The sequence below is a fragment of the Aphelocoma coerulescens genome, chromosome 17, assembly GCF_041296385.1.
Source record: "Aphelocoma coerulescens isolate FSJ_1873_10779 chromosome 17, UR_Acoe_1.0, whole genome shotgun sequence".
Lineage (NCBI taxonomy): Eukaryota > Metazoa > Chordata > Aves > Passeriformes > Corvidae > Aphelocoma > Aphelocoma coerulescens.
In genome coordinates this window covers 5596125-5611947 of record NC_091030.1, presented here as the reverse complement: position 1 = coordinate 5611947, position 15823 = coordinate 5596125, and the positions used below count along the sequence as shown (strand labels likewise).

At 46.5% G+C, this 15823-nt stretch overlaps 1 protein-coding gene across 2 annotated transcripts; it reads right to left on the bottom strand.

Annotated features, from left to right (window-relative positions):
- Positions 1-268: 268 nt before the first annotated feature.
- On the bottom strand, positions 269-15823 carry MIGA2 (mitoguardin 2). 2 transcript variants are annotated; one of them, XM_069031797.1, is made up of 15 exons: positions 15728-15823; positions 14894-15104; positions 13917-14029; positions 11765-11876; positions 11161-11300; positions 9583-9700; positions 9315-9415; positions 8711-8826; positions 8215-8287; positions 7905-7991; positions 7618-7716; positions 7115-7249; positions 6345-6398; positions 5262-5378; positions 269-5131 (listed from the first exon to the last, which is right to left on the bottom strand). In XM_069031797.1, the coding sequence occupies exons 1-15, from the start codon at positions 15821-15823 to the stop codon at positions 4928-4930; spliced, it is 1776 nt and encodes a 591-aa protein (XP_068887898.1). In that variant the 3' UTR covers positions 269-4927. The 2 variants fall into 2 exon arrangements, with proteins under 2 accessions (XP_068887898.1, XP_068887899.1); XM_069031798.1 differs by having other exon boundaries at positions 14894-15089.

Below are 15823 nucleotides of genomic sequence, written 5' to 3'. Positions count from 1 at the left end.
TGTATTCACCCACTCCTTCCTGAACAGGAGAAAAAAGTGTCAATACATGGAGCAGCCTTTGCTCTGTGCCTCAGCACAAGAAAGCACAAAGCTGCTCTGGAGCTGTAATGAGTGTGGAGTCTGACTCCATGGAAACTGAGATAAACTCCTTTTAACTCTCTCAACTAATGATCAGGGTGTGGCGTGAGACAAAAATTTTCCTATCCACGAACATTTTATTTGCATACATCAGAGTTCATGACAGGCTTGCATTAATGCTAACAGAGACTCGTTTTTACTTTTTTTATTTTTAAGCGTAAGAATGAAATTTTAATCACTGTGGAAGAAACAGGCTATCTGATTCAGTCTGGTTTCTCTATCATCTGAAAATGAAACTATTTAAATCCACTATAGTTGTTTCAGAAGAACAAGAAGATGATTTTATTGCCTTGCTCAGCAGATAGGCAGCTCTGATACCAACCCGCAGGCTTTAGTCTGGGTTTCTCTCACAGAGTTTGGGAAGCTGATAAGTGCTACAAGAACTTGGACAATGTGTAAGAGATTCTGCTCCTCACTGGGATTTTCTGTTATCACTTCATCACAGCCTCCTCACACCACACTCCAACAGAGCAAAACCACTACAGAAAAATCTGAAAAATTAAACCCCACAGTTTCCAACCATGGTTCAAACAAGGAGCTGTTTTGTTTATTTTATAGCCCACTTCATCTGTGGACTTGTCAGTAGACCCAGGAAGATTCCCCATGCAATTAAACCCTTTAACTTTACATTTAAACCTTTCAAGTTCATAATTTTAGCCCTAGGAACAGCAAGCCTAGTTTGACACCATCACTAGAAGCAGAGGTGCCACCACAACTGTCACCTAAATCAAAAACCAAAGACTGAGTTTCTACCACGTTTCACCAGGAAATTCAGGAACAAAACCCACAATCATGAAGGAAAGTTTTATTTTACTTGTAATGCCCACATCCTAAGATTAAAGATATTTTTTAAAAATCAGCTGCAAAGAAAAAGATAGGAGCAAATCAAGAACAGATTTTTACACCTTTAAGAAATCAAGAAAAAAATAGGCACAAGTTTACATTCATTAGTTTCAGATATGGCAGAGGAATGTTCTACTGAAGAGGGATAAATAAAATCCTGCTTTCCCACCTCCCTGTATGAGACAACACAAGTCATGCTCTTCAAAGCCACACTGATTTTGTAGATACAAGGCAGATTTTTCCTCATAATTTTTTTATTACTGTGCTTTAAAGATCATAAAGACCCTCCTAGAGCAATTTGGCATGGTCTCTACATACATACTAAAGTACTGAGCTTGTTACAACCTCCACATAAAAAATGAAAGTCATGCATATTTTAAATTCTGTTTAAGCATCAGACACTATTGAGGGATTTTACTTCATGGCTGCTAAGCCACTTTAAATCCCCATCAGTGTTAAAATCTTGCAAGTGTCAGCCCAGCATGATTTAACCCCTTGAGAATAAGGGTTCATCATAAAAAAAGGTGAATGTCTCATCTCAAGGGATTCTACCCAAATATACATCTCAGCTGCTATTAATACTGAAGAATTTCCTTTGTTAAACACAATATGTGGGGGAAGGGATTTTCTAGGGATCTCGGGAAGCCAGAGGGCAGGCAGGTGTTCCATCATACCCTTTAACTCTTCCCTGCCACACAGGTGAGTATGAGAGTCACCTTTTGGGCTGGGCCCTGCGACCCGAGGGCTGCATCCAAAGGAGTTGAACACAGCAGGTCCCTGACACCACTGCTCAGGCCAGGGAGAGCTTCTTCCCCAGGAACAGCTCCTGTGAACCCGCTGATCCTTGCAGTTCCCTTCACAGGCTGCAGACACCTTTCTGCCTTTCCTCTTGAGCTACACTGGGATTGGGGAGGGACAAAGAGCAGCAAGGAAATGAGGGGGAGATGTAGAGAAGTTTAACATCCATCCCAGTAAAGATAAAACCAGTTTGTCTCAGCAAACATCCTTGGCTGGTGCAGGACTAAGTCACTGCTGGTGGGCAAAGGCAAAGAACTTGACTTTCAAGAAGCTGCGGATGTTCCCGAGGCCGATTCCTCTTTACCTTCACTGGGAGGGCTGTGTAACCTACTTGCAATAAGGGCTAAGGAAAAGCATCAGGCTGTAATAAAACAGTCTTTCTTCATTTGATTAATTAGGAATTTACAATTCCTCTGCTTAAAAAGCCACAGTGCAAGTTAGTGTTTGCTTCAGGGGGACCCTGTTTCAGTATCCTCTCCTGCAAGGATGCAAAAGCTCAAAGTTAGTGGCCAGTGTTCTTGTCTGTACACAAAACAGGCAGGCTGCCCAAGCACTGAGGCCAAAAGACACTCAAAATAGTAAATAAATACACATAAAACAACACTAAAAATGAGAATTTAACAGCACTGATTGTTTAGAATTACAGTCCATCTCATTACGTTAATCTTCATATTTTAGCATCTTTTTAATCACTATACAAAAGCTGCTGAAGTGACTTTCTTCTAAACCAGCCATACAAGAGCACAAAGCACTATCAACATTATCTTTTTGGCAAAGTAACTTGCTTTCAGAATATACCATACTTTCGAATCACAGTTTACATGTAGCAGGTGTGACATGCTAATACAACATCTTCCATTTCTTCTCTTCCTGCACACTGCCAGGAGCAAGACACCTCAGAGACCTTTCCTAGTTTCAACTGCTGTCTCTTAAATCCTTCTCATAACAGTTTATTCCATGCAGCCTCACTTGGGGCAGCTGCTCCTAATTTCTGCCTCAGCATTGTCCTGTTTATTGCATTAATCTGGTTTCCAGGATAAGCCACATCAGTCTGATGTGCTTACAGAGCACCAGATGTTACTGTGCTCTACACGCACCCCCCTGCAAACATCTCAGGAGCCTTTCAAGGAATCAGAGAGCCACAGAATGGGTCAGGTTGGAAGGGACCACAGTGGGTCACCTGGTCCCACCTCCCTGCTCAGGGAGGGTGACCCTAGAGCACATGGCACAGCACATTTATCTGCTCCTTTTATGTCCTCCTGTTTACTTTTTTTTCTCTGTTTACTTCCTTCCTGCTTTTACCAGCAGAATCCACAATAGGTATCTGAAGAGGAAGAAAGCATTTGTATTCTCCAAGCCCACAGACTGATTTTCCACTCATATGGAAATTCCAGATTCTTACATATTTTTTTCCACTTGCAAAAATACGTCCAGATAAGCCTCATGTCTTTCACCCAGAACAGACACAAGGGGTAACTAATCAGTCTGGAACAAAAACAGTGAAGCTCATGTTTTTGTGGAAGTCCTGAAGACCCCCTCATTCCGAGGGTGGGACTTGGACTTATACGTGGACTGAAACAGAAGAAGGCACAGGCTGGATCTCAACCTTCATCTGTGGCGCTGTACTCACAGAGGACTCAGCAAATCATTGCAAACCTCACACAAAAGCCAGGACTGCCTCAAGTCAATGGCATGATGCTGAGTTGGGAGAGGTTTAGGTTGGATATCAGGAAAAGGTTTTCTACCCAGAGGGTGGTTGGGCACTGAACAGGCTCCCCAGGGAAGTGGTCACAGCACCAAGCCTGACAGAGTTCAAGAAGTTTGGGCAACTCTCTCAGCACATGGTGGGAATGTTGGGGTGCCCTATGCAGAGCCAGAAGTTGGACTCAATCCCGATGGGTCCCTTCCAGCTCAGCATATTTTATTATTCTGTGATTTTTATGATTCTCTAGTTCAGCACACTCCACTGCTGCTGTCCTACACGAGTATCCAACTCAGCTCACATCCCAAAGGAGCCAGATTCCAGGTGCTTGCTGGGCAGTCAGGATCCCAGCATTTGAGAAGCACTACCATATACACACATTTGATCATTACCCAAAATTAAGTTGTATTTCTTAGTACTGACAGACGGTAAAGAGTAATTTGCTCTCTAGAAGCTTGATCCCAGCTCTCCAACTATCCGCACACATAACCTCACATCCAACATCTACACCTCTCACTACCCTGTGCATAACAGCAATAAGCACCATGTTATTACCCTTTCCCTCTGCTTGTACACACCCCACACCTCTTACCCAGCAAAAGCTGCTGCTGTCTCATTCTGAAATCCAGCAAGGCACTTCGATGGATGCCAAAGACTTTGTGCAAACACAGGCAGGATGCAAATCCCTCCCCTCCTCACACTAACTTGCCTTAGGGGCAAACACAGACCTCAGCAACCTCCTAAGCAAGGATGACCAGGATACAGAGCTCATCATCTGGTCTCCAAAGAGCAGCAACACCAAGGGAACAGACCAATTCCCCTAGAGCTTCAGACTGCTTACAGAAGTCTGCATTTTACTTCAGTGCTTTACAGAACTATTTCTTCCTCCCCAGGAAAGAAATCTTTGCTAGTCACATTACATGTGTTAACACACTTAGGGTAAAAATTAGCAGTAATTAATGTCTGTAGGAACACAGCAGAGAAGAACAGTAACAAAAATCCCAAAGCAAGCAAAGCCTCCTTGAGAAGGTAATGGTCAAGTGGAGAATTTCCCAATGATATTCCCGTTCCCACACACAATCGTAAACGTCAGGGATTTACCTCCCAGAAAACACACAGGCAAAACAGGTACATACATGGCCCTATTCAAGAGAATTGGGCAAAAATCTGGGCCCAGGCAGTTCGGGACACGATGTATATATAAGACATTGAAAGTAATAGTAATAAGAAGAACAGGAAGGTGGAACAAAGGAGAAATTCAAACCATAAGCTGGCAAGTGGTCCTGGATCCATCCCAGCAAACACTACTGGCTACAAAAAGCAGAAGGTCCCGCCAGATTGCTGTGTCTTCATGTAGTCTTGCTGCCACCGCTGCACTTTGCAGGTAGTTTTATCCATCTCTGGGAGGAAAAGGTCCCTGTACAAAAGCGTTTTCCTCTGCTGACATCAGATGAGCTCCTCCTTCAGCGGCTCGGTTACGCCAGGGAGCATGCCGTTCATCTCTGGGGAAGTCTCGGTACCCAGGTATCCTAAGAGGATCTCGCTGCGCCGCCGCGACAGCTGCAAAATGTCCTCTGCCAGCAACTGCACCGTCGTGTACCTCACATTGTCGAAGTCAAACATGTCCTTCAAATACTGGACGATCTGGTGCTGCAAAAAAAGGAAAGTTTACAGTCAGACTCCTTCACCTGCTGGTACCAGCCACCAAGGGCACACATCAGCAGCTTTAAGCCAGCAGACAGGAGTCCCACACAGATGAGGTACAGAAAAGCCACCTTACCTTGAAGAAGCTGCAGACTTCGGATAGCTGCTGCTTGGGCCCCAGAAAACCAAAGGCTAGAACAGGACTGACATGCTCCGATACGGAGTAGAAATGAGAGATAAAGCCATCTGGTACCTGCCACAGGGAAGAACAGAATTAGATGGTCTTCATTCTCAGACAGAATTAGCAGCTTATTCCAAATCAGCCACCAACTTCCCTGCCAGAAAGCTTCAGTAACTGAAGTTAAGAGCTATTTGGAACATCTCCTCCTGCAAAACTACATTTATCTTTCAGATCCCTTGAAGGATGACTAGAGCTTTCTATCTTCATGTTTCTAAGCTGCTATTTCAAGAGGAAAATGAACAGAAGAAAATGAAAAGCAATCACCAGCCAGCCTTTATAGCCTCTAATTATAATTTGCTGACCAAGCCAGGAAGGGACATGCAAATATCCAGGGCAGAGCTACTGCATGACAGCACCAGTAGAGCTTCCAGTGCTCTCATTTCGCTCTGTGCCATCTCAGGAGCCAAACCCCGTCATACCAGCTGGCTGTTGGGACTGAGCTGAAAACTTGCCAGAGGCCACAGACCCTGTGGCAGAACTGGGGTTGTGAAGTTGTGGCTTCCTGTTCCCCAGCTCCATAAACTCGTCTGCTGTGATACTTTAGGAAGTGACAGATTTAAGTGAAACTCATCAAGTAATGGCTAATTAGCATCAGCATCAGGGAGCAGAGCAGTGCCTGAACCATTCCGTTTGGTGCCAGCAAGGAAAATACAATTCAGGAGCAGTCCCTTGCTGCTTGGGATCAGTAGCCACTCCTACAGTATTGTGAGCAGGGAGAGGGAATACCAGACAGGCAACACTGTCATTTGAATCCTCACATTAAGAGAATAAGGGAGAATAAACTCAGATTGATTCAGTAAAATACTGGCATAGCACTGGAGCAGTGACTGCAGGACCCCAGGGCTCTAAGGCATCACAAAGAATGTGACTCTGTTCAGTCTTCTACCACTTAAGACTTCATACTTTGTCAAGATCTATGTGTCCTCTTTTCAGCCTCAAATACATTAGATTCTTTCCCTTTGGATTAATTTTGCTTACCATCAGAAGCCTCCTTTTTGCTTTCAGAACTGACCAGCAAGCAGTTGCTAGAGCCTACAATTAACAGAGAGAGCCCATTAGCTACTGGGATTACTTAAAAAAACCCAAAGTTTACCAACACATTGTCATCAAAACATCCAAGCAGTTGCCCTTTTGTGCCAACAACTCTAAAATGACAAAATTGAAGTGAACTGGAAGCAGATTTAGCCACTTCAGATCCATTCCAGAGAAGCCAAAGGGTTTCTGAAGATTGTTAATATGATCTGACATAGTTGCCCAACAGCCCACAATCCCCTGTAAGCAGGCAGCTGTTACACAGTGCCATTTTATTCTCAGTCTATCAAACTAATCAGTCTTAAAAATACAACTGGGGGCAGGACTAAAGGAAAGCTTTGCAATTTGAGCTTCAGTGTCTGCTGAGGTACTGCCAGAATTAATGGCCATGTGCTAAAACCCACATATTTTTCCCTGTATTTTGACCCTTTTATTCTCATTCATAAAAATAGGTGCTGTCATCTTTTAACATCTCCATGGCATCACTGATAAAGGCCCCTAGAGCCATAAGTCTGGTTGCCAACCAGATGCTTTCAAAATAAGGAAAGCTTTCCTGTAAACAATTTCCATGCACAAGAAGACTGTTGTTTAGAGCTTCAGGAAAGCGTGGCATTGATAAAGAGAGAATTCAGCTGAACCAGGAAAGATGAGGTTATGCTCTTTTCTGGCCTTGGCAGTGATCTCACACTCACACCAGCACTCCCCATCTCACGCACCGTCTCCTTGAAGCTGTCGGACAGCCAGCGGTTGCGCAGCACAGCCAGCACGGAGGAGGGAGGGTTCTCCAGATCCTCAAAAGCATCCATGAGGATGAAGTCCAGCACAATATCAAAGAAGCTCATGCACACCACCTGTCAGGGAGCAGAATAGTCTGTAAAGGGAACGGGTTTTAAAGAGACAGGCTTTTTAGGTTCGAAGCAACAAAATGTAACAAGCTGAAGTCAATGTAATCTTATTTCAGCAGCAGCTCTTTCACTCCTGGGCCATTCCTACATTTGCATTATAATAGAATCACAGTGGTTTGGCTTGTAAGGGACTTTAAAACCATCCAGTTCCACCCCCTGTCATGGGCAGGGACACCTTCTACTAGACCAGGTTGCTTCAAGCCCCATCCAGCCTGGCCTTGAGCACTTCCACACATGGAAATTCCACAACCTCTCTGGGCAAGAAATATCTTCCAACTCCTCTGCAACTCTGTAAAGATAATGTCTTTACCAACCCCTCTTCCCTCCAGCTCCTGCTGGGTGGTCGGCCAGGTCTCTTGCTTCAGGGCATAACGCAGCATCTCCTCGTAGCTTTCCAGAAAAGCTTTGGGATTCTGGGAGAGCAGAGAAACAGAACGGAAGTTTGACTACTCAGATTTGAGCTGACATCAACATCACAGTAGCCACCAGCACTCAGATGAAGTTTTCTTCTTCCACCATACTGCACAAACTCTGGGTTGGGATGGGGGAACAAGTGTCCCTGTACTCAAGACACAGCTTAGTTGTTACATAAACTTCCTACCTTTTCAGCTTTTGTCATCAGTCCTATCACCATCTGCTTCCCAACCTCCCCAAAAAACAGCTGATTACTTTCATCCTCCAGCAGCTCCTGCAAAGGGAACACAGATGTCTCCTGTGAGGACCTACATACCCTCAAATTCTGAGTTGGGAGAAAAAAAAAAAGGACAGGACATGAAGCAGTGCAATGCTGCACACACCAGTGTCGTTAACCTTTAACAAGCTGGAATCTAGGAAACAAAACTGCACTCTCCAGGAACGTGCTGCTGGCAGCCATGTGCCACGGAAACCCGGGAGCCTGGAGCCAGTCTCACCTGGAATGCCTGCCTGACACAATGCAGCTTCGCCAGGAAATCCTGGTCACTGTAGCAGCCAAGGAGCTCTGTCCTAGAGGGAAAGGGGAAGAATTGCGTAAATTCCAGTTCTCCTGATGTTGGTGTTCCTACCAGCTAACCAAGAAACGAAATTCCCAGTTTGTGCATAGGAGAAAGGAACAGTCACATCCCCTTTATCCAGCTCCCTGGGGGAACAGAGGACCTCTGCCAGGCTGGTACAGGACTATGCCAGCCTCCCGGAACAGTCACACTTCCTATCACTAACTTCCTGGGACAATTACTCTTTCTTAACATGTGAGTCCCTAAAATCTGGGGCTAATTCCCTGGGAAGGCCAAACCCCAGCAGGAAGGATGCTGTGATTTTATGACCCCAAAGGGTTATTCTGGTTATGGGGCTGCTCAAAGGCAAATGATGTGTTCACAGTGCCGCAGGGGACACAAGATCCCAATCCCACAGCTCCAGCTGCCTCTTCACCTCAGCGTCCGGCACGCGACCTTCCCTTCTTTCACCAACTGCAGAGCTTCTTCGTATGCTGCCACTGGCTTGGAGAGGTGGAATGGCATTTCCTCAAAGGGGAGAGAATCAAAGAGCTGTAGAAGTAACAAGAGACGTGGGAAGAACAAAATGAGCTCGTTAAATATTTGCAAATACACAAGAGACTGCACACAAGCAAGGTAGGCCTTCTTCAGAGAATCTTCAGCTAGCAAAGTTTGTCAGTGACAACTGTTTCATGCAAAGATATTTCTTTTTCCACCAAAAGCCATCTCAGCTCTGACATAGCCAATGATCCATAAAATTTACACTACCAAGCCACCTTACATTAGATAACAGCACTTTCCTAGCTGTTATGGCATGTTTTCTACAGTAGATAAGAAGATGACATGACGTGCTGGTTGGAAAAGCCTGCACCATCCCCCTCATTAAAAAGCTTTTCCTAACATCCATCATGAGCCTCCCAGCCTGGGGCTGTTGCTCTCTGTTTGACCATCTTCCTCTCCCAAGATGTGTTTGGCTCTGCTGCCTTTGTGCCTTCCCTCCAAGCCACTGGGCTGTGACACACAGCTGACACTTCAGTCACCTCTGCTGCAGAGAAGAAGGAATCCTCCGAAGCTGAGCTGTCTTCATCATCCGTCCGCAGCCGCAGCGATCCGTCCGCCAAGGGAAGCATTAAAGTCTTCTCTGGAGGAGAGAAAGAAGCCACAAGTGTTGGAGTTCACGGACCAACATTCCTCTCAGCTCCTGTGCTCTCTTCCACTCGTACTTTGTCACTCCTCCTTTACTTGGCTTACAGAAAAGACATAAAACCAGGCAGGAAACTGGCATTTTACTGTAGCCACGTGCCCTACCCAGATCCAGCAGCACGCTGTCCGACGGGAGCGAGGAGCCAAACTCTTCCTGGAGGTGGTAAGCTCGGTGCAAGAGGGACTCCAGCTTCTCAGCAAACTCCCTTTTCTGGGACTCCTCCTGGAACACACATAAATGCCACCCTTAGTTAGCCAGCTGGGCACAGACAGATTGGACAGCACAAACATGGGAGGAAAATTTCAGTGAAAATGGGATTTTCAGTTTGCAGATTAAATGATTAAAAATAAAAAGAGAGAGGAGTCATTAATCCTACAATGCAGCTAATAATGCATGGAGAGGGAAGCTTCTACACAGCCTACTCAAACCCTCTGGCTTTTGAGCTTCACAATTTTGTTTTCCTCTTAAAAAAGGAAGAAAGAACTCAAGAACTTTAACCTGCCACCCAGAAAAACAGGTATTTTAATAAGTTCTACACCACTTAATTCTCCTACCTTTTGACTTTAGCCTAATTTCCAGGAGAAATCACATCAGGAAACCTGTGTTGAATATAACAGGATATCCAGAACTGGATAACAGTATTTAGATTAGGGTGCTGGGTATAAGCAAAGTTTGCTGTAAGCAACACAGGAGGATGGAGGAAAAAAAAAAAAGGTGTGGGGAAAATAAGACTTGAATGGCATCTTGCCTTCATGCCCCTATGTTTGCATGAGTATCTCACCCGGAAGACAGAAGCATTAACAAGAAGCACAAAATCTATTTTCATAATGAATCAACTGGTCTTAAGGCAGTTTTAGAAACACTACAGGGCTCTTCAAGGAGAGCCAACAACAACAGAATCCAGATTTGACTTGGATAAATATTATCCAGCACAAAAGACAAATGTCCCACATACTTACTACACCAGACTCTGTTTACAAAAGGCTGGGAACACTTTTTCCCAGTGAGAACTCCTGGAGAGTTGGGAGTTCAGCTCCTTTCATAGCCCTGAGTTACAGCAGGTTTTTTAGCTTTGTGGCAGTCACTGAGCCATTCTAGTTTAGATCTCCTTTAATACAGGTCTTCCCTGCATAACCCTCAAGTCTCAGACAGCAAAGGGCTGTCCTAAAATCCTGGCTTCTGTAGCTGCAGGCTGAGTGAGGTACACATCTCCCTGAAGGGACCAGGGCCACACTCAGCTCCTACCAAGTTACCACTGCTTTCCTCATCCACACACACACAGCTGGGCTCTGCTCTCCACCCAGCTCCCAGAAGTGAAAGTGACCATCAAGATCTCCATTTTCAAATGCATTAAAAAGTTACAGAGACAACACTGCCAGCCAAAGCTGTGCTGCATTCATCACAGCCTTTTCTCACCACAGGCTGTGCCACGGGAGGACACGTGTGACAGTGAGTGACACAAGGCTGCAAGGTGGGTAGAAAAGCTGGGGAATGAGGGGGCGAGACATATTAAAAAGAGAAAAATTAAAAACACCCACTCCCATTGCATAAGGAAGCTGCAGATACAGACAGTTCTTAAACAGAGTCTGGCCTGTCTCTGCCCTTAATTTGCTCTCCTTTTAACCTCCCACTGTTTACTGCTTCCAGCACCCAGGCTGGCCTTTCAGCATGTGGGGACCTACCTCTGAAAGGTTCTCAGACATGCTTTCTTGCTGCTTCCTGCTGTCCCAGGGCACAGGGGTGCTGGTACAAGCACTGTCCCTCTGCCTGATGCTCAGTGCCTGTTCCCATTTCTGCAGGGCCTCCTCAAACAGCTCCATGCCTGGAAACACAACCAAAAGCTGTGAGAGTCCCAAGGCACTCAGGAACAGAGAGATACAGGATGAGTCTTTGCTCACTCAGACAATCCAGCAAAGAGGGAAATCCCTCCCCAGCTGGAAGAATAAACATATTCCATTTCTTTCCTGTTTAAATATGGTTTATTTTGGATTAGAAGGAGAACATCCCCAAACTGGTTAGAACATTATCCATGTTACATTCAAAGTACTGTTCTCTGCACAAGATGAGCCTGTGCTCAAGAACAGTATTTTGGAAGTAAATTATTCACTGACAAAAAAGATATTTTTTTTTAAAGATGGATTTTTATTTGAGTTTAGGCTGAGAATGGAAGGGAACTTTCTGTTAGAGTTCTACATTGAATGCTGATGCTCTGTGTCAATTCTCACCCCCTTCTTGCTCTCACAGTGATAAACAACCCCCCAGGGCAATGACCTTGTGCCTGCTTACCTTGAACATAGAGGCTTTCTGCACTGGAATCACCAATGGCTCCAGCATCTCCCATTGCCTGGGCCTCCCACATCCCTGGGGGTATTGGACTTGAGGAGTTGACTGCTACCATCTGCAGGAAGGGAGCAGAGGGCACCAAATGCATTTAAATTCTCTCGAGGTTAGAGATGCTAAGATCAAACAAACACCAGTTAAACTTCAGCAAAAAGGCATTTTTCTTCCCCATGTTTGCCCTGTGCTCCCCTGTATTGATAAGGACTACAAGGAGAGCACTGATGGAGGAAACAGCCCAGGAAAGGTCCAAAGCAATCACTACAAAGGCACCAGGATTTTGATGGAAAGCTCATGTCAGCCCCAGCTGCCTGTACAAAAAACACTGGAAGTGGCAAGGAAGAAAGCACAGTCCAAACAAAAGAAACAGTTTCCCAGAAAAAACACAGCTGAGGATTCCCCAGAGGGCCAGGGGAATCCTCACTCTTCTCTTTGTAACCAGACCCTCTCCTCGGAGGGCTGAGCTCAACAATCCACACAGCAGTGTCAGCTTTGTCCAGTTTCACACCAAGGTATCAATGTCTTCTAAAGTCTGACCCAATAAAGTGCTGGATTCAACACTATCAGTGACCAGCATTTTCCTGTGGCTTAGAGAAGGATGTCCAAACATGAGCCTGGTACCAAAAACAAGCTACAATAATCAGCTGACAGATGAATTCCTGCCCTGCCTCCATTGATCAATCCCTGTGGGATGTTAATAAATCACCTTGAGATCCCGAACTGCAAATCATCAGCTCATTGCTGCCAATTTACTTACTGGATAGCAAAGAGGAGCCCAGGAAGCAAAGGAGAGCACAGGCAAACCTGCAGCTGTGCAAAGGATCAGTTGTTTTTCCACCAAGTAATATGAAAACTGTAAGTACAGGGTCAGCTCATCTGTACAGAAACAGATGCCTGTCCATGGGGATATCCCCACCCAGGCACCAGCAGTGGAAAAAAGCATTTACAGATTGCTTTTTATTTAAAGAGAAACAGAATTTCAGTGTTACAAAACCTGGATAGCATCTGTGTGAATTGAGAAGCCATGGGGGAATTACGTGGATGCGAGTCCCTGTGGGGGGAAAGAGGCCAGAGCTGGACACAGCTTGGTGCTCACGGTCACATCCCATCGCACCCCAGCTCTCCAGGGAATGCTGTGCCGTGCCCAGCGCCGTGCAGGCACTGCCGCCTGCTGGAGACACACTTTGGCCAGCACGGATTTTGGCAACTTCTGGTGCTTTAGCTGTACTAAAACTAGCAACACCAGCATGTGCTGTGGGGTCCTGGCACCCAACAGCTCCCTTTGAAGGGGTGATTTTTCCCTCTCCTTGCCCCAGCATTGCCAAGCAGCCTCTGAGCCTGGGTGATGACGAGGGAGGGCTTTGCAGACACTCACAGAGGTTCATCTGTGCCCCCCTGCTCCAACAGAACGTGAGGCTCTGAGCCATGGGGATGTGAAACAGGTCTTGAAGCCACATATGCTTCCAGTTTTGGTCTCACAAAAGGTGAATATAAGCACTGATGGCTTCTCCTGCCTGGTTAAGCCTGAATTACCAGTACTGATAGGCTGCTTTTTGGCTTTGGAGGAGGCAGAGTGACTGGGCTGTGTTCTCAACCTGTGCTGTTTCCTGAACAGAGCCATCAGATTTTAGTAGCTAATTTGAGTTAATTTGGTTTTAAGAACAAAGAAAGCTGTGAGCAGCCCCAGCACAGAAGGGAGAGGCTGCTGGGCCACCCAAACCCCCACCATGGAGGGAAGCAAACAAGCTCTCCATGGCTGTGAGACCCAGAAACAACCCAGCCTAACTCCTTGAGAGGGTCACAGACAGCTCCAAGGAATCATGGCCATGTCCCACAGGGAAATCCCTCCTGCAGCTCCTCCTCGGCCAAAGAATTGGCCAAGGAATCCTGGAGCTCTTGGCCACAGAAAATTGCTGTTTGCAGGGAACTCCAGACACTCAGTGCAAGGTTAATATCAGAACCCACCCTACAATTACACTGCAACCTGTTCTGCTCCAGAGGCTTTGGCATTCTCCATGAGCCAGTACAAGCCCAAGGACTTGGTGATCTCATGACAGGTACATGCACTGACATCTCCCAGCCCTGCCAACAAGGTCCTTACCGAGGCAAGGCTGTGGGAGGAACTGGAATGTTTGCTGGGCTCAATGGAGGAAATCCCGCTGAGTGTGTCATTGCTCTTGCTGCCAGGGCTCTGGACTCTCCTGCTGGAGTATCCTGCAGTTGGGAAGGTCACACAAAAACAGGATTTTAGGCCCTGGTGACTGCAGCAGGGAATAGGGAGGGGAACATCACCCTGTCCAGTGTGACTGTGAATGGGCAAAGCAGCATCCAACACCTAGAAAAAAGCCACAGATCTCCTGTCTGCTCTGCTTTGCTCTGAGACTAAGAAAGCTGGTGTCAGTGGGGATCTGAGGCTGAGGAATGAATTCACTGCTTATGGACAGCAAGAAGCAAGTGGAAACAATCAAGCAAAAACTCCTCCACCTTCCCTCAGGACAGGCAGAACACAGACACTGCTCCCTTGATTTTCATACATTTCACCAAACAAATGCTTAATCCCTAAAGTGCTTTGCTGAGAGCCTGGGTCAGTCTTACCCCTAAAATCAGTACAAGCAGGTGAGGAAGCTGCCCAAGGTCTGGGAGTCACCGCAGAGCTGGATGGACACTCCCAACTCCCCAGCCTGGCCCAGGCCACCCTCCCCTCCCCTGAGCAGAGCACAGGACCCGCACTGACGTCACGAGATCAATGCAGAACCAGGTCACTGCGTGCCCTGGTCATTATTGGGCAGCGTGGTAATTGTCCACAGGCTGCCTGCAGGAAAGGGGATGGGAATGCAAACCTCAGGGAAAACCTCCAGGGAAAACCTCAGGACACCTTTTCTTCCCGAGGACTGTGAGCTCAGAGTCTCTCCCTTTGCTCCCCAAAGCCTGTGCTCGTGGCACTGCGCTTCAGAATTCCCCCTTCATTCCACATAGAAGCACTACACCAATGGCTGTGCTTTCCTCTCCCCACGCCTTCCCATCCCTCCCCGTACAAAAAATCCTCTTTAGGGATTTTTCCCTTTTTGCAAGGCAAACCTTTCTTCACGGAGGAGACCCTCCTGGTTGGCAGGATGGGCACTGTGATCCCTCCCGGTTTAAAGCCACACTTGTCCGGAGCAATTTGTTTCTTTCGGCGGCGCCGCCGCTTCAGCTGATGAGCTGCAAGAGCCAAGGCAACCGTCCCCAGAGCTGTGGCAAACAGCACCTTGCGCAGGCCTGGAGAGAGCCGCAGCTGAGAGAAGACAGACTTTAAACACAAAAGAAATGGAAGAGCAACAATGAAAAACCAATTCCACTGCCCTTTTTTAAAAAAAAAAACAATTTAAAACCTGTGTTAAACATGAAGCACATTGGCTTTACCCTCCTATCTACAAAACAGGCCCCCTGCAACAGAGAGACTGTGGAGCATCATTTTGACAGGACCTGGAGAACTTGGTCTCAATCCTCACTTGCCAAAACACACTGCAAAATCTGCACACAGCCTGGGACAGATGCAATCCAGGTTACCCAAATTCAGCTCTGAAACCCTGGTGTGAAGCTGAGCTTTATTGCTCCAAGTGCTGCATCACTACAAGTGGGGAACATATTACTCTTCTTTGAAAGACAAGTCTTTTTATAGCGCCTTTGATGAAGAGAAAAATTGAACCTGGGTGTTCTCCCAGGGAGGAATGTGGGAAGCGCTTTTCTCTCCTCTCCAAGCCCACTCAGAACAAGTCTCTTCCACCACCCTGAACTCCCCCTGCAATTCCTCCAATCCCTCAAACTGCCCAGGTCCCCCAGCACCACCCCATTGTGCCTCCATCTCACGCAGACAACCCCGCAGAGCCAGCCCCAGGAATGTGATAGGAAGACCTTTCCCGCTCCTTGTACCTGCCCAAACGTCGTGTAAACAAACACGGGGATCTCTGCCACGGTCATTGCCAAGGCCTGCATGATGGACATTCCCTCTGTCCTTCTAAATGCCAT